Source organism: Tachyglossus aculeatus, chromosome 1 (genome assembly GCF_015852505.1).
Source record: "Tachyglossus aculeatus isolate mTacAcu1 chromosome 1, mTacAcu1.pri, whole genome shotgun sequence".
In the NCBI taxonomy this organism is placed as follows: domain Eukaryota; kingdom Metazoa; phylum Chordata; class Mammalia; order Monotremata; family Tachyglossidae; genus Tachyglossus; species Tachyglossus aculeatus.
This window is the reverse complement of record NC_052066.1, coordinates 135,153,404-135,174,081: the sequence shown is the minus strand read 5'-3', so window position 1 is coordinate 135,174,081 and position 20,678 is coordinate 135,153,404. Positions and strand designations below refer to the sequence as shown.

Sequence of the window (20,678 nt, the reverse complement as noted above, 5' to 3'; positions counted from 1 at the left end):
AGAAGGGAAGTGACCTGCCCAATGTCACACAGCAGACAAGTGGTGGACCCAGGACTAGAACCCATGACCTTCTGACTCACAGGCCCAGGCTCTATCCACGATGCCATATGTGCCTTAGCACTTTCAGAAAATGTTCTAAGTAAAATTAGTATGACAATTCACTTTGTGTGATGAACTAGCTCCAGGCAGTCCATGCCACTAAACTTTTCTGTGCACTATAGTTAAGTGTTACAGGGAATACAACGTGGATTTTCCTCAAAATACTTTAGAGCATTAAAGTGTACAACACTCAGCAGACTCCAGTATCTGAGTTTTACTGATGGAACAAGGATCAGAATGGGGTGTGGAACTCTGTTCAGAGACACTCCCAATCCACTAGAAAATACTCTAAGCAACATTTCTGTAAAGAGAGACTGTAGTCTTGCATTTAATGATGGATGGTAAGAATTAGAACTCGTTAGTTTCATTTTTAATTCCACCAGTCACTAGGATGAATCACTTAAAATTAAGTAGTAAATGGCCAAGTATCGACTTATCAACTGGACTAATGTTACATTGTAGTCAATCTAATTACTGTTCATGCTAGTGGTTAATTTGCAAATAGAGGGCTGGGTTTTTCCCTTCAAGCAGAAGGGGCTGTGCCAATCAGAGCACTTCTGTTGTGGCAGTAGTGCCCCAACCAGAGCCCATCTACTGTTACAGGGGTGAAAGTTATAATCTCTCCCCCTCTGTAAACTCAGTATGGTCAGGTGAACTCATCTACTAACCCTGTCATATTGTACTCTTCCAAGCACTTATTACAATGCTCTGAACTCAATAAGTGCTTGGTAAATCAGTGGTATTTATTGAGTACTTTCTGTATGCACAGCACTGTATTAAGAGTACAATATAACACAGTTGTTAGACATGTTCCCCATCCACAATGAGCTTACAGTCTAGAGACAAGCTTAATGATTGTTAACCCTGCAAATTCAAATCCCATGGCCAGTTCATAATGGAGGACCTACCTTCTCTCCTGCCTCTAATGTGAGAGAGCCGAAACGCCTCACCCCTGTCCCTCTCACCTTCTCACCTCTCCTCCACCAGCTCCATGGCTCACCAGTATGACACAAAGGGAGTCTTCTAGACTGTGAGCCCGTTGTCGGGTAGGGATCGTCTCTATATGTTGCCGACTTGTACTTCCCAAGTGCTTAGTTCAGTGCTCTGCACACAGTAAGCACCTAAAAATACGATTGAATGAATATCGGTATCTCTGTCCCTCCTGCACAGAAGGTCTGAAGGAGTTGATAACAACTTCTCAGTGCCCATCCCCTTCCCCTCAATTCCCATCCTACCTGGATGGTGGGACCGTTGAAGAGGCCTTGTCTCCCCCGAGCTGTACAGCTGGGAGAGAATGAAGAAGATCTGAGCTAACGCTGCTCTGTCTGCAGAGCATTTTCCGGTGAAAGCGAGACCCCATCGATTCCACATCTTCCACCTGGGAAACCTCAACGAGGCTCAGGTGAGGGCACGCCATTGCCCGGTGGTGGCCCCCCAAACCTGTTCTGTTGTGGAACACAATGGCGCTGTGACATCACCCGTCTTTAAGGGGTTGGGCCCTTATCTAGAGTGGTGCCTTCCAGGGCACAATTTCCTGTGGCAAGAAAGATGGCAGTCTGGGCCTCAGGGATAAACAAAGAACTGAGCCAACCTGACTCTGCCATCTGCTCCCCAGAAACAATCTTTCACATCCAGCTTGAAAGAAATATGATATATGCACATCCAGCTTGTGTATATAGCTTTAATTCTATTCTGATGACTTTATCCCCCGTCTACATGTTTCGTTTTGTTGTCTGTCTCCCCCTTCTAGACTGTCAGCCCGTTGCTGGGTAGGGACCATCTCTATATGTTGCCAACTTGTACTTCTCAAGCACTTAGTACAGTGCTCTGCACACAGTAAGCACTCAATAAATACGATCAAATGAACGAATGAATGAATTGTTTGACTGATTGATTGTTCGGTATATTAGCTCTGTTCATTCAGCAAGACACCTGGGTGATGCTAATTGCAATAGAGATTCTGATTCATGCTTATTCTTTGCCTTATTTCCTAGTATGGAAGTGAGTATGGAAGTAAGGAATTCTAGTATCCTGGTATCCTAGGAATTCCTAGTATGGAAGTGAGGAATCCTTAACTTGTTGAAAGAAAAATGGTGATTACAGAAACAGTATTATTTATTACTTTTGCTAGATTAAATATTTGGAGTACTTTAGAAATATGGCATTTTTGTGGAAAATGTGGTTTTCATGTAAGTTTTGGTGAATTCACCTGCTTGATCAGATGAAATTGTCTTTTTGGGGCTTAGGCTATTCTTTGATCTCTGTAATTCCCAGTTCTGTGATTTTGAAAAATCTGCTTTTCTCAAATTCTGATTGCATTTGACAATTGCACTAATTACACTCTGTAAGTATAGGTTGGCAATAAGTATACCCACTACAATGTTGATTCTTCTTCCCAGAATGAGCCTTTGAAGATTAGTCTCAATTTTCCATCTATTTAAAAATAACTCTTTCATCTTCAATTGAGGCGATTTAATCCTGTTGTATAAACGAATGCATGATCATAGCCACACTGGCAATTTCAGAAAAGATTGTGCTCCTGAAAGGAGTGGTACTTCATTCACCCTGGCTAGAATCCACAATTTTCTCATGTGTGAATTTGAGCCTGATTTTTTGGCTGGTGATTTAAGATTTCCCTATATTTGTTTTGCAATTTATTGTCTACTGTAGAATTTCTCTGTATTTGAACACATGACCTATTTTACGTTTTACATAATGAACATTTAATTGAGGATTATTAACACTAATGTCAAGTAACTTATTTGCTTTAAATAATGTTTTGAAGCAAGAGGTTGGCCTTAGCTTTATTTTTGCTATTAAGCCTTCATTCTCTATTATTGCCAAGCTGCCTCAATCATTGACATGAAGCAAAATGAAACATCTTTTGGGAGGTTTGCACGTTTAAGAGCATAAGAATTACCATTAGTGATTCAACAGAGGCAACAGATTGCTTGAAGGGACAGAGTAATGTTTGCCCTCCTTAGTATTTGGCCTAGCTGTTGAACTTGGACCTAGTGATAAATGCCAGTCAATAAATATTTATTAAATGTCCACAGAATGCATTATTACTATTGAAGGCACACTAGGTTGATTTCCTAATGGCAAGATTGAACTCTTTGGGGGAAATAAACAAAAAATGTGTTAACTTTTAAACTTGGTATATACATGCTTTTATTCTTGAGAGTAAATGCTGAGGGACATATGTCTTCTATTCCTTCAGTATTGCATAGGAATAGACAGTCTAAAATTTGTGCCTATAAAAACAAAAATGGAATGTTATTTTCAAAAATATTGAAAATAATATATCAAAAATATTTTCATTAATAACATATTCCTGTTTGATGCTAGAAGTTTGTGAAGTCAGTTATTATGCATGCACACCCTTGCACCGTGTGTGTGTGTGTGTGTGTGTGTGTGTGTGTGTGTGTATGGATATGTAAATAAATCCTGGGTTTATTCAGATTTATATGCTGGAGATTGTAGCATTCATTGGAAACTCTAAAAAGTAGGAAGGGGGCTAGCAGGTATTCATTTGGTGAGAGAAAAGAGACATTCGAAGATACAAAGAATGACATTTTGGTTAGAAGAACTGTGCCTCCTCCCTTTTCACCTGGTTTGTTTACAGTGCCCATTTTATATTTTGGGCCATTAAATTTAAAAATAAAAGTCATTCACCTGAACATATGTATTTGTCATTTTAAGAAGTCCAGCCTCTACCAACTGTGCAAGGAGGTGTGGCCAGCCAACCTTTATGGCTACCACTGTGAATTGTAGTAGTGACTTGTTCATCAAGATGGGCAGAGGAAGAGAGCTTGCTTACCACCTTCATACCTCTCTCTGATGATACTGTTGGTGATGAAGAGTGTGAAGAAGTCACTTTATTAACACAAATAGGGATGACCTCGAGGAGGCTTTGGTAAAGGCCTGTAAGACGGCAATGTGTAAAAGCTGAAAAACGGTCCTTCTATATAAACAGTAGTGGTTGATGTAGGAGGTCTGTGGTGCTTTTGGAGAGAAGTCTGTCAGCCTAGTGGTACTTTTCCACATGACCAAGAGAGGGAATGTAGAGTATTATAGGCAACATAATACCCATAATCCCCATAACATAACATAATCCCCAGAAATGGGGAGGCATGGGGACTGGAGATTTTTGTATGTGTCATAAGTTCCATTCAAGCAACATGGAATCAACCTCTTTTAGGTAAGTGAGATAGCTACAGAGTTCACAGTTATGATGTATTACATCTAAGAGAATTCAGAAACAGTTTTTTAAGGAAAGAATAAATAAAAAACACAGCACTTCCATGCTTCGTTGCTGAAGATCTGAATACGTGTTTCAGAGATGAGGTGTTGGCAAACATCAAGTATGCACATGTAATTTTGCTTAGAAATTGAATCATTCGGCACTCAAATTAAATCTTGGCTTTCAATTTAAATTCTATCAGAGACATCCACATGAAAGCTTTCGAGCCTAGGTTAGCATTTCCCAGACAGCTGTGTGGGGGAAAACAGTGAGGCAGCAAATGAAATAGTAGAATGAAAATAAGAACCCGATCTAAAAACCAATTTGAATGTTGAGGTTTCTGAGTGGTGCAGAGCACTGTTTCACCTTGAGAAACAGAGATGGCCACCAACTATGTGAAGGAACTTGGCAACCAAATAGATCAAGGGCCTGGATAGTTCTCTGGATACAATCCTCTCTTTTATTCTAGAATTTTGGATCTACCCCAGTCAGAATGGTTTCGAAGCTCAGAGCAAGGCGGGGTGGTGGTGTGTGTGTGTGTGTGTGTGTGTGCATGCACGTGTGTGTGTGTGTGTGTGCATGCACGTGTGTGTGTGTGTGTGTGTGTGTGTGTGCGTGTGTGCTCGCGCACGCGCTATTCTGGGATGACCTGGACTGAATGTCTCTGAAGGGTGGAGACCTTGGAACTTTCATTCCCTGGTAGTGGCTTTTCTTTCTTCCCTCACTGACTCACGCAAAGACATTTCATTTTAAATAGTATTTGTTAAGCACTTTCAATGTACCAAGCAGTGTTCTGAGAGCTGGGGTATCTACAAGTTAATCAGTTTGGATACAGTCCCTGTCCCACTTGGGGCTCACAGTCTAAGTAGGAGGGAGTAGAATTTAATCTTCATTTTACACATGAGGAAACTGAAGCACAGAGAAGTTAAATAATTTGTCCAAGTTCACACAGCAGACACTTGGCAGAGTTGGGATTAAAACTCAGGTCCTTGGACTCCTAGGCCACACTGCTTCCTATTACATTCTGTTGTTGTTCCTGAATTCTGGCCCCATCATCTAAACAAGACTCATTCCACTGGGAGAACCTTTTGTTCTATTCTTGGTGGGGCATTTATGACTGAAATCAAGCAAAGCCTCTTGTAATCCTCAGGAATTAGTTCCAGCATACAACAACTTGGTCAGCTCAAAAAAGTGTATCTCCTTCTTAAGATTTTGATTAATTCTGTAGTTTGACTTTGAAAGCCATTGACGGCTTATCCTTAAAAACGAATGCTCTTGGTAAATTGTGGATTGAGAAAACAGCCAGAGAGAAAAGAATGGAAATCTGGAGTCTACAACCACATCCTCATATTACTCTTTCTGCAGAGAACAACTTATTTCCAAAACCTATCTATAGCTCAGCTACTTCACTGTACCTGCAGATTTTATAGAGGTCAATTTAACAGGCATATGACAGTGAAAATAAGTTTAATTCAATCAATCTGACATGGGCAACCACAAAATGATGAGGTTCGCGTTGGTTATATTGAATTTAATGGCCTAATTAAAAAGAGTGAATCTCTATGCCCTGTGTTATAGGATAGGAGGATATTCTTAGCTCAAAAAATTTGACTTAGTTTTTATTACTAGAGCTGGGTTCTAAATTGTCTGCACAATTCCAGTGGTCTCTGGTATCTTCTCTAGTAACTGGCAATTTATTACAACTTTTTAGTAGTTGCTTAAAAAGATGGATCAATACATTACAATTCAGAAAATTAATGTTCTAATAAAGCCACTATTCTTTAGTTTCAAGACTCACATATTCATTTCAAATTTTTAAATTCTATTTAGCCTGTTTGGTACTTGGGTAGTTTGTTAAGTCCTTTATCAAAAAACCTGTATATATCCAAAAAAATACATGTCCTTTACTCAAAATGAATGAAACTTTTCAGACATTTCTGCCTCTTTGAGGGAGATCTAGAGCAAATCACTTAATCTATCAGAGCCTCAGTTTCCTAATCTGTAAAATGGGGCTAAAAGCAGCTGCCTCTCCACAACTTGTAGGGATGTTGTAAAGCTAAAATGAGTTAACTGACATGAAAGCACTTGGGGCGGGGGGGGAATACTAGAAAATACAAAATACTAAAAAGGCATTATCTGCCTGAATCATTTTAAGGTAATTTATTTTCAAGTTGTAAACACTAAATAATTGCTAGTTACTGAAAGGTGAATCACATTCAATAAATATTAGTTGTGATGATTTTTAAGATTCCCTAAACCTAAGCAAAAATGTATATCCACTCAGTCCTTTATGAAATACGTTCAGGGTAGCAGATGTGAGTGTGATTTATGACCAAACAGCCCAAGCTAATTTTGCAAATGGTGTTAAGAGAAATGCTAAGATTTGTTACACATAAAGCCCCCAGTAATAATAATCAGCCCAGTCAGAAATGGCTTTTTGAGCCTCAGTTATAACTGAGCCTTTCTCTTGATCCAAGTAGCATTCTTTATGAATTGCCAGCTAAAAAAGAGATGAATGAGAGAGATTTTATGCATTAGGAGTGATTAAAAGTGTTGATTCTGTGCTGAGGTTGGGTACCTGGTCTTCTTTTGTTACCAAAAAAGTTGGCATTTTTTTCTTGTATTTGTTAAGTGTTTATGTGCCAGGCATAGTACTAAGCACCGGGGTAGATTCAAGATAATTGTGTTGGACACAGTCCCTGTCCTACAAAGTGCCCACAGTCTTAATCCCACTGCTATGCTAGTAGTAGTGATAGTAATACTGTAATTAATGGTACCCTTGTTATGGATCTAGTGGAAGGACCATAACTCTAGGACTCAGGAGACCTGAGTTCTAGTTTCATTTCTACATTAACCTTGGACAAAGATCACATGTGCACTTTGCAATGTGTGACACCCCTGCCTGCCTTCTCCCTTGTTTTTTATTTTGTGGTTTTTGTCAATCAAATCAATCTATCAATGGTATTTATTGAGCATGCAATGCATGCAGAGCACTGTACTAAACACTTAAGGAGAGTACAATACAACAGAATTAGTGTGCATGTTCCCTGCCTTGTTAAGTGCTTTCTCTGTGCCAAGCAGTGTACTAAGCACTGGGGTAGATATAAACTAATCCGGTTGGACACAGTCCATGTCCCACATGGGGTTCACAGTCTTAATTCTGATGTTACAGATGAAGTAACTGAGGCACAGAGAAGTTAAGCGATTTTCCCAAGGTCACACAGTAGATAAGTTGGGGAGCCAGGGACTAGAACCTAGCTCATTCTGACTCCTAGGCCCATGTTCTATCCATTAGGCAGCTTTCTTTTCACATTGTACTTTATGCCCCAGAGGGAGCATGATAGAAATTAGAGAATGCCAGTGGCTCTATGCAAGCCATTATAATGAATTCTCTATCAGGATTCTTAGCCCTGACATCTCAGTAGTTCAGTTAATCATCATCAGTAATAATGGTATTTATTCAACACCTACTGAGTGTAAACCACTGTACTAAGCACTTGGGAAAGGTCAACAAGAAAAGACACACATGTCCATGCCCGTAAGGGAACTATACTTTAATGTGCCCGGAGAGAAATATATCATTTAATTTAATTTCTCTGTCTCTGCATAAGATAGTTCTCAGCAGGACAACTATTACGTTGAGACCTTGAACTTACTAGGGCCTCACACCCTGGGTTGCAAGTGGAGGTTAACTGTGTCTTGAAGAGCTGTTGGGAATTTAGGATTGATTTGGCAGAGGAAGGAAAACAAACAAGGTTGGCTTGGATCTCATGGTCAGCCTTCTTTCTGTTTGAGGCATTATCACTCGGAATAATTGCCAGACACAGAAGAACAGGCCTCCAATAGAGTGGAATCAATCAATCAGTCATATCTAGTGAGCACTTGCTATGTGCACTGTACTAAGCGCTTGGGAGTGTGCAATATATCAGAGTTGGTAGACATGTTGACTTCCCATAAGGAGTTTACAGTTTAGAGGGAGAGACAGGCAGAAAATAAATTATGGATATGTACAGGAGTGCTGTGGGACTGAGAGTGAAGGTAATAAAGGATACAAAGACCAATTGCTGGTAGAGATTATTCTACCCTTGTAAACCCTATGGAATTTTATGGGGGTAACTTTGCTCTCCAAGCTTGTCTACTGCCAAATTTCCTCAGAGAAACAGCTGGCCTAATGGAAAGAACATGGGCCTGGGAGTCAGAGGACCTGTGTTCTAATCCCGACTCTGCCAATTTCTTGCTGTGTGACCTTGGACAAGTCACTTAACTTCTCTGTACCTCAGTTTCTTCAACTTTAAAATGGGAATTAAATCCTAGTACCTCCTACTTAGACTGTGAGCCCCAGGTGGGATAGGGACTGTTCCCAATCTGATAAACTTGTATCTAGGCATAGATGAGTTAAGGGATTTGTCCAAGATCACACAGCAGACCTTAGTTAGAACCAGAGCAGATTTTTACAGACTGTGCTGGACAATTAAAAAAAAATTGCATGTGTCCAAATTGGGTCATACTGGTTTTACTGTCCAGTACAGTTTATACTGACACCTTCAGTTCTTCTTGCTCACTTTGGTTATATTGCTACATCCAGACTGGAGCCTTTTCAGTTTATGAATAAATCTACCACATTTCTAGGGCCTGCCATGCAGAAATCCTAGAACATCAAGGAACTCAACTACACATTCTCTCCTCTCTCCCAATTGCTGAGAGGGAAGGAGAACTTCCAGGAGCATGATATGGTGGCTCTGAGTCTCAAAACAGAACAACAATAAACAGACTAAGTACATGTCATTTTCTTTGCTTTCCTCCCTGATAGTTGGACTTCCTCTGAAGTGCTATATAAGGATTCTTTCTGTTGTCAGATTCACATTGGACTAGTTACCTCATCTCAAAACTCTTTTATTCATCTACAGGCTTTGGATGAACCAGTGAAGAAAGAAAGTGTCCCGAAGGATGACATATTAGACCCACATCAGGAGGTAATGTCAACACATCTCCTCTGTGGCAGATTCAGTACCACAAGGCACAGTACTAACCCGGAAACCGGTTTCGATTTTTCCAGTTGTGTTCCCCTGCACAGCTCAGGCAACAAACTGAAGAGCTCTGTGCTACCATTGATAAGGTCTTACAGGATTCCTTGGTAATACCTTAGAGTAGAATGTCCAATTCAAACATTTCCTTCGTTTCTCTTCCGCTCTCTCCCACTTGGCAGTTAATCTCATGAATCTTCCTTTTCTTTTTTTACAGCATCATTTAGAGTCGCCTTCAAGTTCCCTGCAGACATTAATGGATTCAGATGTGAACAAAGTACGTGAGTATTTTGTCGAACTTTCTATCCTCAGAGTTAGTATCGATGGAATTTATTGAGTCCTTACCATATTCACAGCACAGTAATAATAATAATGATAATGATATTTGTTAAGTGCTACTATGCGCCGAGCACTGTTCTAAGAGCTGGGATAGATACAAGGCTATCAGGTTGTCCCACATGGGGCTCACGTCTTAATCCCCATTTTCCAGATGAGGTAACTGAGGCACAGAGAAGTTAAGTGACTTGCCCAAAGTCACACAGCTGACAAATGGCAGAGCCAGGATTAGAACCCATGACCTCTGACTCCCAAGCCTGGGCCCTTGCCACTAAGCCACTCTGCTTCTCTGTACTAGGATCTTGGGAAACTCCAAAGGTGCAATCCCTCCCCTAAAGCATCTTATAGGTGGTATACGTTGATGCCATAGCTAAGTGGGAGAGAGAAAGCAAAAACAATAAGCATGGAGGTAAATTTAAAAATTTAGATCCAAGCCAATAAATGAATAATTAACAGGTACATGGTTACTCCCCTCACACCTGAAGAGTTTCCAGTACTCTACCAGTCTCAGCTATGGGACAGAGAGTCAAGCAGAGGCCTACCCATTCCAATCCTAGCTTGAGCAGTGGCTATTGAATGGAAGGCAATCTGCTACAGGTCAAAACTAACTGTGCTGGGCAGCAGCAGCATGGGAAAGAGTCAAGGGTGGATACTCAAATTTTCTGCAAGGAAGGAGACAATGGTAAATCACTTCCGTATGTTTACCAGGAGAAGTCTATGGATCCACTACCAGAACAATTGCAGATGGAGTTGGGGTATTCTGGGAGAGATGTGTCCATGGCATCGCTGTTGGTCAGAGATGACTCAACAGCAAAAAACAAGACAAGTATGGTTATTGGTGTGCCCCAACTAGTGATGGTCTTATTCACTTTACTTTCCTTGATTTCCAAGTACAACATAACCCACTCTTTGCTCCTCTAATGTCAATTTACTGACAGTTCCTCGATCTTGTCTATCTCATCATCCACCTCTTGACCACATCTTGCCTCTGGCTTAGAAAGCCCTCCTTCTTCATATCCAATAAGTGATCACTCTCCCCAACTTTCAGAGCCTTATTAAAAGCACATCTCCTCTAAGAGGCTTTCCCCAACTAAGAAAGCCCCCCTTTCCATTTCTCCCATTCCCTTTTGCTTCAGCCTAGCACTTGAATTTGTGTTCTTTATTCACCTTCCTCAGTCCCACAGCACTTAAGTACATATTTGTAATTTATTTATTTATATAAATTTATGTCTCTCCCTCTAGACTGTAAGCTTGTTAAGGGAAGGGAGCATGTCTACCAACTCTGTTACACTATACTCTCCCAAGCTCTTAGTATTGTGCTTGGTACTAGTAAGCCTTCAGCAGCATGGCTCAGTGGAAAGAGCATGGGCTTTGGAGTCAGAGGTCATGGGTTCAAATCCCAGCTCTGAATTGTCAGCTGTGTGACTTTGGGCAAGTCACTTAACTTCTCTGTGCCTCAGTTACCTCATCTGTAAAATGGGGATTAAGACCGTGAGCCCCCCGTGGGACAACCTGATCACCTTGTAACCTCCCCAGCACTTAGAACAGTGATTTGCACATAGTAAGCACTTAATAAATGCCATCAAAAAACACAGATGCAAGTGATTGAATACAATTGATCGACATTCCTGGAGGCTCCTGTAGACTCACATGGATCTGACTTGTTAGTTAATATTAGTGGGGATTTAATACTAGTAGATTTTTGTCTAAACAATAGATAGAACTCTTGGAGAGAAGGTACTTAAGTCCCCAACCTGTCTCCTGACTAGTTGCCAGTGGCCCTGAGGTAAGGTGGTGGTGGAAAGGAGAGACGTCCAGCTACCCTCTTCTCCTTCCTACACTGTGCCCAGGCAGACTGTCTGGACTTGGAGAGTAGACTGAGATCACTCAGTGCAGGGCTGGTGACTGGGAGGTCAGGGCAGTTGGAGGCTCATTGTGGGCCAGGAATGGATCCATTCATTCAATCATATTTATTGAAGCACTTACTGTGAGCAGAGCAATCTAGGGAAGGAGCATGACCTAATGAATAGAGTGTGGGCCTGGGAGTCAGAAGGTCATGGGTTCTAATCCTGACTCCACCACTCGTTTGCTGTGTGACCTTGGACAAGTCACTTCAATTCTTTGTGCCTCAGTTTCCTCATCTGTAAAATGGGGTTTAGAACTATGAGCTCTATGTGGAACAGAGACTGTGCCCAACCTGATTATCTTGTATCTACCCCAGCGCTTAGAACAGTGCTTGGTACATAATAAGCACTTAACAAATACCATAATTATTATTATTACTAAACACTTGGGAAAGTACAATACAACAATAATAATAATAATAATTATGATATTTGTTAAGCACTTAATGCATGGCAAGCACTGTTCTAAGCACAGGGGTAGATACAAGGCAATGAGGTTGTCCCACATGGGGCTCACAGTCTTAATACCCATTTTACAGATGAGGTTACTGAGGCACAGACAGGTGAAGTGACTTGCCCAAGGTCACACAGCAGCAAGTGGCAGAGCCAGGATTAGAACCCACATCCTCTGACTGCCAAGCCTGTGCTCTTGCCAATAGGCCATGCTGCTTCTCAATAGACAGTGACATTCCCTGCCCACAAAGAGCTCACAGTCTAGGGTGGGGAAGAGAGACAACATAAATAAATTACTGTTAGGTGTGTAACTGCTGTGGGGCTGGGAAGGGGGATGAATAAAGGGAGCAAGACAGGGCAATGCAGAATGGAGGAGAAGAGGAGAAGGGGGCTTAATCAGGGAAGGCCTCTTGGAGGAGATATGCCTTCAATAAGGCTTTGAAAGAGGGGAGAATAATAGTCTCTTGGATTTGAGGAGGCAGGGCACTCCAGGCCAGAGGCAGGATGTGGGTGAGGGGTCAGCTGGAAGATAGATGAGATCGAGGCACAGTGAGAAGTTTAGCATTAGAGGAGTGAAGAATGTGGGCTGGGTTGTAGTGGGGGAGTAGTGAGGAGAGGGAGGAGGGGGCAAGGTGATTGAGTGCTTTAAAGCCAATGGTGAGGACTTTTTGTATGGTGCGGAGGTGGATGGGCAACCACTGGAGTTTCTTGAGGAGTGCAGAAACAGGTCCTGAGTGTTTTTGTAGAAAAATGATCTGGGCAGCAGAGTGAAGTATGGACTAGAGTGGGGAGAGACAGGAGTCTGGGACGTCAACAAGGAGGCTGATGCAGTAATCCAGGAGGAATAGGATGAGTGATTGTATTAATGTTTTAGCAATGTATTGTACTCTCCCAAGTGCTTATTACGGTGCTCTGAACACAATAAACCCTCAATAAATACCATTGATTGTTTGTTTGAGGGATGTCAAGACCCAAATTAAGCTCCTCAGGCAGGTTGCTGTATTCACCTCCCTGGGAGGCGTCTAACTTGTGGAGTGGCTTCAAACATTTATCTTATCTGCTTTGGGAAACACCTGAGTAGTTTGGTCTGGTAATTAGCTTTTGCTGTGCTCTACTCATATGGCAATTCCAAGCTGTTTTTCCTTCCCCAAACTCACTGCAGAACTATTTTTGCCTCTCTGCTGGCCTATGAGTCAGGTTGCTCCTCTGTAAACGTGTGCATTAGCATTAGCCACTACCTTTAGGGAGTAGGAATGAGGTAACTGAAAGAGCTATGGGGATTCTTGAGGAAAGAGACTATTTGAATATCAATAAATATGTCACAAAATGTAAATTTCTGCATGCTAGAGAGTGATTGGTTCAGATTGAGGAGCAGCACAGTGTTGAAATCATTTTTTGCTCATGGCATGAATTAGTGATATGATGGTTAGAGATGTGGGCATCTTCTAAGAGCTTATTGTTCTTCCCCATTATTCATTTTCATTTTAATCTTTTTTTCTTTTTCTTCTGAATTTCCAAATCATTTTCTCATTTGTCTCCTGGGCAAGACAGGGTTGATGTTTAACATACTCTCAGGCCATAGAGTTAGTGCTTTTTGGAATAGAATCACAAATGTCACAAATGTGGGGATTATGAATACTTTATGAAGATGCTGGATTTCATTTGAACATCAGTCATTCACAGTTGTTGAGCAGTTACTGTGTGTAGAGCAGTATATTAAGTTCTTGGGAGAGTAAAATGTAACGAAGTTGGTAGACAAATTTCCTGTCTCCAAAGAGCTTACAGTCTGGGGCTTAAAACCACAGAAAAGTACAAAAGAAACAAAATATATGCAGGATTGAGACCTTCCTCAGGAAAGTCACTGAGAAGAAATGATTCTAATGAGGGGAGTAGCAGTTGAAAAGAATAATGTAAGATGAAGAGGGCAAATGGGAATTTTCACTGTTGAGCACAAATTATACTGGATGTGCACACACAATAGTGTGAAAGATTGATAAATTAGGTCCCTACAAACCTTTAGATGGATATTTTAAGGATAAACTAAATATATCTGCCAAGTGGCTTGAGTTCTTTGGAGATAGAGTATTATTAGCATTGCTGTTGGCTTCTATACCACCTAATATATCTAGGGAAGTTGGATTTATTAGTGAAAAGAGAAACAAGGACAGTGTGATGGGCAGGGTTGGTCCTAGGGAACACTGGGTTGACCGTTCAATTGGCCAAGCCATCCAGGATGCCCATTTTCCTTTTTAGATTTCCAGTATGAATGAGAAAGGATTTATCTATTTCAGATTTGCTTTTCTGACAGTTTCAATCAATCAATCGTATTTATTGAGTGCTTACTGTGTGCAGAGCACTGTACTAAGCACTTGGGAAGTACAAGTTGGTAACATATAGAGACAGTCCCTACCCAACAGTGGGATCACAGTCTAGAAGGGGGAGACAGAGAACAAAACCAAACATATTAACAAAATAAAATAAATAGAATAGATATTTACAAGTAAAATAAATAAATAGAATAATAAATATGTGCATATATACATATATACAGGTGCTGTGGGAAGGGAAGGAGGTAAGACGGGGGATGGAGAGGGGGACGAGGGGGAGAGGAAGGAGGGGGCTCAGTCTGGGAAGGCCTCCTGGAGGAGGTGAGCTCTCAGTAGGGCCTTGAAGGGAGGAAGAGAGCTAGCTTGGCAGATGGGCAGAGGGAGGGTATTCCAGGCCAGAGGGAAGACGTGGGCCGGAGGTCGACGGTGGGACAGGTGAGAATGAGGCACGGTGAGGAGAATAGCGGCAGCGGTGCAGAGGGTGCGGGCTGGGATTTAGAAGGAGAGAAGGGAGGTGAGGTAGGAGGGGGCGAGGTGATGGAGAGCCTTGAAGCTGAGGGTGAGGAGTTTCTGCCTGATGCGCAGATTGATTGGTAGCCACTGGAGATTTTTGAGGAGGGGAGTAATATGCCCAGAGCATTTCTGGACGAAGACAATCCAGACAGCGGCGTGAAGTATGGATTGAAGTGGGGAGAGACACGAGGATGGGAGATCGAAGAGGAGGCTGATGCAGTAGTCCAGACGGGATAGGATGAGAGCTTGAACAAGCAGGGTAGCGGTTTGGATGGAGAGGAAAGGGCGGATCTTGGCAATGCTGTGGAGCTGAGACTGGCAGGTTCTGGTGACGGCTTGGATGTGAGGGGTGAATGAGAGAGTGGAGTCGAGGATGACACCAAGTTTGCGGGCTTGTGAGACGGGAAGGATGGTAGTGCCGTCAACTGTGATGGGAAAGTCAGGGAGAGGGCAGGGTTTGGGAGGGAAGACAAGGAGTTCAGTCTTGGACATGTTGAGTTTTAGGTGGCGGGCGGACATCCAGATGGAGATGTCCTGAAGGCAGGAGGAGATGCGAGCCTGGAGGGAGGGGGAGAGAGCAGCGGCAGAGATGTAGATTTGGGTGTCGTCAGTGTAGAGATGATAGTTAAAGCCGTGGGAGCGAATGAGGTCACCAAGGGAGTGAGTGTAGATCAAGAACAGAAGGGGACCGAGAACTGAACCTTGGGGAACCCCCACAGTAAGAGGATGGGAGCAGGAGGAGGAGCCTGCAAAAGAGACCGAGAATGAACGACCGGAGAGATAAGAGGAGAACCAGGAGAGGACAGAGTCTGTGAAGCCAAGGTTGGATAGCGTGTTGAGGAGAAGGGTGTGGTCCACAGTGTCGAAGGCAGCTGAGAGGTTGAGGAGGATTAGGATACAGTATGAGCCATTGGATTTGGCAAGCAGGAGGTCATTGGTTACCTTCGAGAGGGCACTTTCTGTGGAATGTAGGGAACGGAAGCCAGACTGGAGGGGGTCGAGGAGAGAGTTGGTGTTGAGGAATTCGAGGCAGCGCGTGTAGAGAACTCGTTCAAGGAGTTTGGAAAGGAATGGTAGGAGGGAGATGGGGTGATAACTAGAAGGTGAGGTGGGGTCAAGAGAGGGTTTTTTTAGGTTGGGAGAGACATCCCCGCAGTAGTTAGCTGTTCCACAGTTAGCTGTTTCCACAGTAGTTAGCTTCCTTTGAACTTGCCCTTCTTATTTCAATAAATCAATCAACTTTACTGAGCACCTACTTTGAGTCCCATGAGAGACAGGGGCTGTGTCCAAACTGATTACCTCGTATCTACCCCAGTGATTAGAACAGTGCTTGGAATATAATAAATGCCTAACACGTACAATAATAATATGTTCAGTGTTTGGGAAAGTACAATATAATTAGTAGAAATAGTACCTAACCTCTAAGACCTTACAATAGAGTGGGACAGCAGACACTGAAACAATAGAATATAAAGATGTGCTCATAAATGCTACAAAGGAGTTTGAGTACCCAAGTAGTGAGGTGGTACAAGAGGATGAGGTGAGGAAATTAGAAGTTAATTAGGGAGACCTTCTGAATGAGAAAGGTTAAGAAAGGTTTCAAAAGGAGGAGGCATGGAGGCAGCTGTTTTGCACAAATCAGATTGTACAATCAATTAATCAGTGGTATTTATTGAGCACTTACTTTGTCAAGTGTACTTTACTAAGTAGTTGGGAGAGTACAGTACACCAGGGCTTGTAGACTAATGTTATCTCAAAATGCCAACAGAGAATCAGCAAAATGAACCTTAGCTCTTGTCCTTGCCCCACTTGGGATTCATATTCTTAATCAATCAGTCAATCAGTGGTATTTATTGAGCAATTACTGTGCAGTGCACTATATTAAACACTTGGGAAAGTATAATATAACAGAGCTTGTAGACCCATTTCCTGCCCACAAGTCTAGTGGGAGCTTTCAGTCTATAGGAAGTTTATAGTCTAGAGGGAGCATACACTGTAGAGGGGATCAATCAATCAAGCAATAGTATTTATTGAGCACCAACTGTATATAGAACACTGGACTAAACTCTTGAGAAAGTACAATATAACAATATGACAAACACATTCCCTGCCCAAAATGAGCTTACAGACTAGAGGGGGAGACAGACATCAATATAAATAAATAAATTACAGATATGTACATAAGTGCTGTGATGCAGGGTTCAGGCATGGTGAATAATAGGATCCATTCAGGGTGATGCAGAAGGGAGTGGAAGAAAAGGAAAAGAGGGCTTAATCAGTGGCCTTCGCCTCTTGGAGGAGATGTGACTTCAGTAAGACTTTGAAGAGTGGTGAGTAATTGTCTGTCATATATGAAGAGGGAGGGCATTCCCATCCAGAGGCAGGACATAGGCAAGAGGTTGATGATGAGATAGATAAGCTTGAGGTACAGTGAGTAGGTTGGCATTAGGCGAACAAAGTGTATGGGATGGCTTGTAATAGAGTGATGAGGTAGGGGAGGACAAGATGATTGAGTGCTTTAAAACCAATGGTAAGCTGTTTCTGTTTGATGCAGAGGCAGATGGGTAACCATTGGAAGTTCTGGAAGAATGGAGAAACATAGACTGAATGTTTTTGTAGAAAAGTGATCCTTGCAGCCAAGTGAGGTATAGGCGAGTGGGGAGAGACAGAAGGCGAGATCAGCAAGGAGGTTAATATGGTAATTAAGATGGGAAAGGATAAATACTTGGATCAACATGGTAGCAGTTTGGATGGAAAGGAAAAGACAGACTTTAGAAATGTTGTGAAGGTTGAACCTGCAGGATTTAGTGGTAGATTGAATATGTGGTTTGAATGAGAGAAAGAGGAGTCAAGGATAATACAAAGTTTATGGACTTGTGGACAGGAATGACAGTGGTGCCATCTACAGTGATGGGACAGTGAGGGGAAGGGCAGGGTTTAGGTGGGAAGATAAGGAGTTCGGTTTATGACGTTAATTTCAAGGAAATGACTTGACATGCAAGTAAAGATGTCATCAAGGCAGTAGGAGATGTGAAACTGCAGAGAGGGAGAGAGATCAGGGCTGGAGATGTAGATTTAGGAACCATCTGCCTATTCATTCATTCATTCATTCATTATTTCATTCATTCATTCATTATTTCTTTCATTCATTCATTATTTCTTTCTTTCTTTCCTTCTTTCTTTCTTTCTTTCTTTCTTTCGTATTTATTTAGTGCTTACTCTGTGCAAAGCACTGTCCTCAGCACTTGGAAGAGTAAAATGCAACAACAAGCAGACACCTTCCCTGCGCACAATGAGCTCAAAGGCTAGGCAGTGATACAGATATTAATCTAAATAAATAAATAAATAAATAAATAACCCATTTATTCATATGTGCTGTGGAGATGGGAGGGAGGTTGAATGAAAAGAGCAAATCAAGGCGATTTAAAAGGGAGTGAGAAGAGGAGAGGAGAGTGTAGTCAGGGAAGACTACATGGAGGAGAAGTGCCTTCAATAGGCTTTAAAGTGGGGGAAAGCAATTTTCTCTTATAAGAGTGGGGAGGGTGTTCCAGGCCAGAGATAGGAATGTGGTTGAGAGATCAATGGAGAGATAGACAAGATTGAGGTACAGTGAGAAGGTTAATATTAGAGGAAAGAAGTTTGTGGGCTGATTGTAGTAGGAGAGTAGCAAGGTGAGGTAGTAAGGGGCAAGGTGATTGAGTGCTTTAAAGCCAATGGTATTTGAGGCCAACGGAGCAAATGAGTTCCCCAAAGGAATAGGTGTAGATGGAGATTATAAGGGGATCCAGTACAAAACCTTGAGGGACCCCACAGTTAAGGGGTGGGAGGTAGAGGAGGAGCCCTCAAAAGAGTCTGAGAATGAGTAGCCAGAGAAATAGGAGGAGAACTAAGAGAGGACAGTGTCAGTAAAGCCAAGGTTGGATAGTGTTTCCAGAGAAGGAATAGATGACAGTGTCAAAGGCAGCTGCGAACTCAAGAAGGATTAGGATGGAATAGAAGCCACTGGATTTAGGAGAAGGAGATCATTTGTGCCCTTGGAATGGACAATTTCTGTGGAGTGAAGGGGATGGAAGCCAGATTGGAGGGGGTCAAGGAGAGAACTATAGGAGAGGAACTAGAGACAGCACGTGAAGACAACTCGCTCAAGGAGTTGGAGAGAAATGGTAGGAGGAAGATGGGGTGATAACTGGGATCAAGGAAGTTTTTTTAGGATATGGGAGACATCGGTGTGTTTGAAAGCAGTGGGGAAGAAGCCAATGAAGAGCAGAAGCCATTGGAGAGCAAATTGGAGAGGATGAGTTTCAATCAATCAATCAATCAATCAGTGGTATTTATTAAGTGCTTACTGTTTCTAAAATGTCAGTTTGACCTTCACTAACAAAAAAAGATAGTAAATAATAATAATAATGACCATTATGGTATTTTATAAACACTATGTTCCAGGCACTGTGCTAAGTGGTGGGGGATGGGGATAAGGAGAGGGGATAGGAGGAATACAAGCAAATTGAGTTGGAAGCATGTCCCTCATGGAATTTACAGTCTTAATCCCCATTTTACAGATGAGGGAACTGAGCCACAGAGAAGTAAAGTGACTTACCCAAGGTCATAAGGCAAAGTGGCAGAGCTGGGATTAGAATCCAGGTCCCTCTTACTCCCAGGCCCATGCTCTATCCACTAGATCACACTGCTCCTTATAAAGTGTTCCTGCATTTAAATTTACAGCAAAGACCAATCTATGTATAATATTAGAAGTTTAGGTTGGACTCAATGTTTAAATTCTGAGCACACTATCTTTAAAAAGGCAAAAAAATAAGGTTTTAAAGATCTAATTAAAGGAAAATAAAGTGTTTTCCTTAGAGCTTTAGATTTCTGAGGAAAATTCACCTTTATAAAGATTGGAAGTGAGAATCCTCTACCAGAAAAGGGACTCTTTCAGAAGGTCAGAGGCAGACAGGGCAGAATCAGCCTTGGAAAAGAGACTGGCTTAAAGCTGGAACTGGTTCGGTGACTCCTTGAGTGCTGAGGAAGGAGGAGCGGAGAGGCGAGTCTATTGATCTTTTATTCCAGAGGAGTCACCGGCAAGGCCAGCTCAGTAGTCGCTATTCATAGCCCCAGAAGAAGTGGTGGTGGCTCACCTCTGAACAGCTGAAGCCCTGAAGAGAGACAGCTTGGTAGTCACAGATGACTCATAACATCCCCGGGGATTCAGCCGATCTAAGGGATATCTTTGGTATCTTGGAGACCCTTGGTCCCAACATCTGTGGCTGATATGTTTAGCTTCTGGGGAACATCTTTTTGGCAGCTCCTAGAATGTCTCTTGGTCAGGTGTCCTCAGCTACAGTTAGGATAAGCCCTTCTCCACCACAAAGAATACTTCAAATAAACTCACAGGATTCCACATTCAATAGTATTAAATGGGGTTCAAGCCAAATGGGTCCTCAATTGTTGCAGAAACCTGGTTGTCTTTAGAGATAAGGATATTTGTGGGGGCTATAAAATGGGGATTCAATACCTGTTTTCCCTCCTACTTAGATTGTGAGCCCCATATGGGACAGGGACTATGTCCAACCTGATTGACTTGTATCTACCCCTTTGCTTAGAACAGTGCTTGACGTTGTAAAAGCTTAACAAATACCAGAACAATGACAGGAAAATTCACATTTTCCCCCTTTCTGATCAACCTTGGCATCTACTCATCCCATCTTCCCTGCCCTTTGCTGGACAGGTCCTAGTTCCAATCTACCTGTTTCCCTCTATAGGCAGGAGGCAAACATTCTCC

At 42.1% G+C, this 20,678-nt stretch overlaps 1 protein-coding gene across 2 annotated transcripts in view; it reads left to right on the top strand.

Annotated features, from left to right (window-relative positions):
• The window catches only part of LOC119928288 (muscular LMNA interacting protein), a 244,313-nt gene that overhangs the window by 131,167 nt on the left and 92,468 nt on the right, over nt 1–20,678 (top strand). For both annotated transcript variants that reach the window (XM_038746434.1, XM_038746426.1), the window contains 3 exons: nt 9,250–9,315; nt 9,399–9,476; nt 9,584–9,643. In XM_038746434.1, coding sequence (XP_038602362.1) covers nt 9,250–9,315; nt 9,399–9,476; nt 9,584–9,643 — 204 coding nt within the window. The remainder of the gene's footprint in view (nt 1–9,249; nt 9,316–9,398; nt 9,477–9,583; nt 9,644–20,678) is intronic.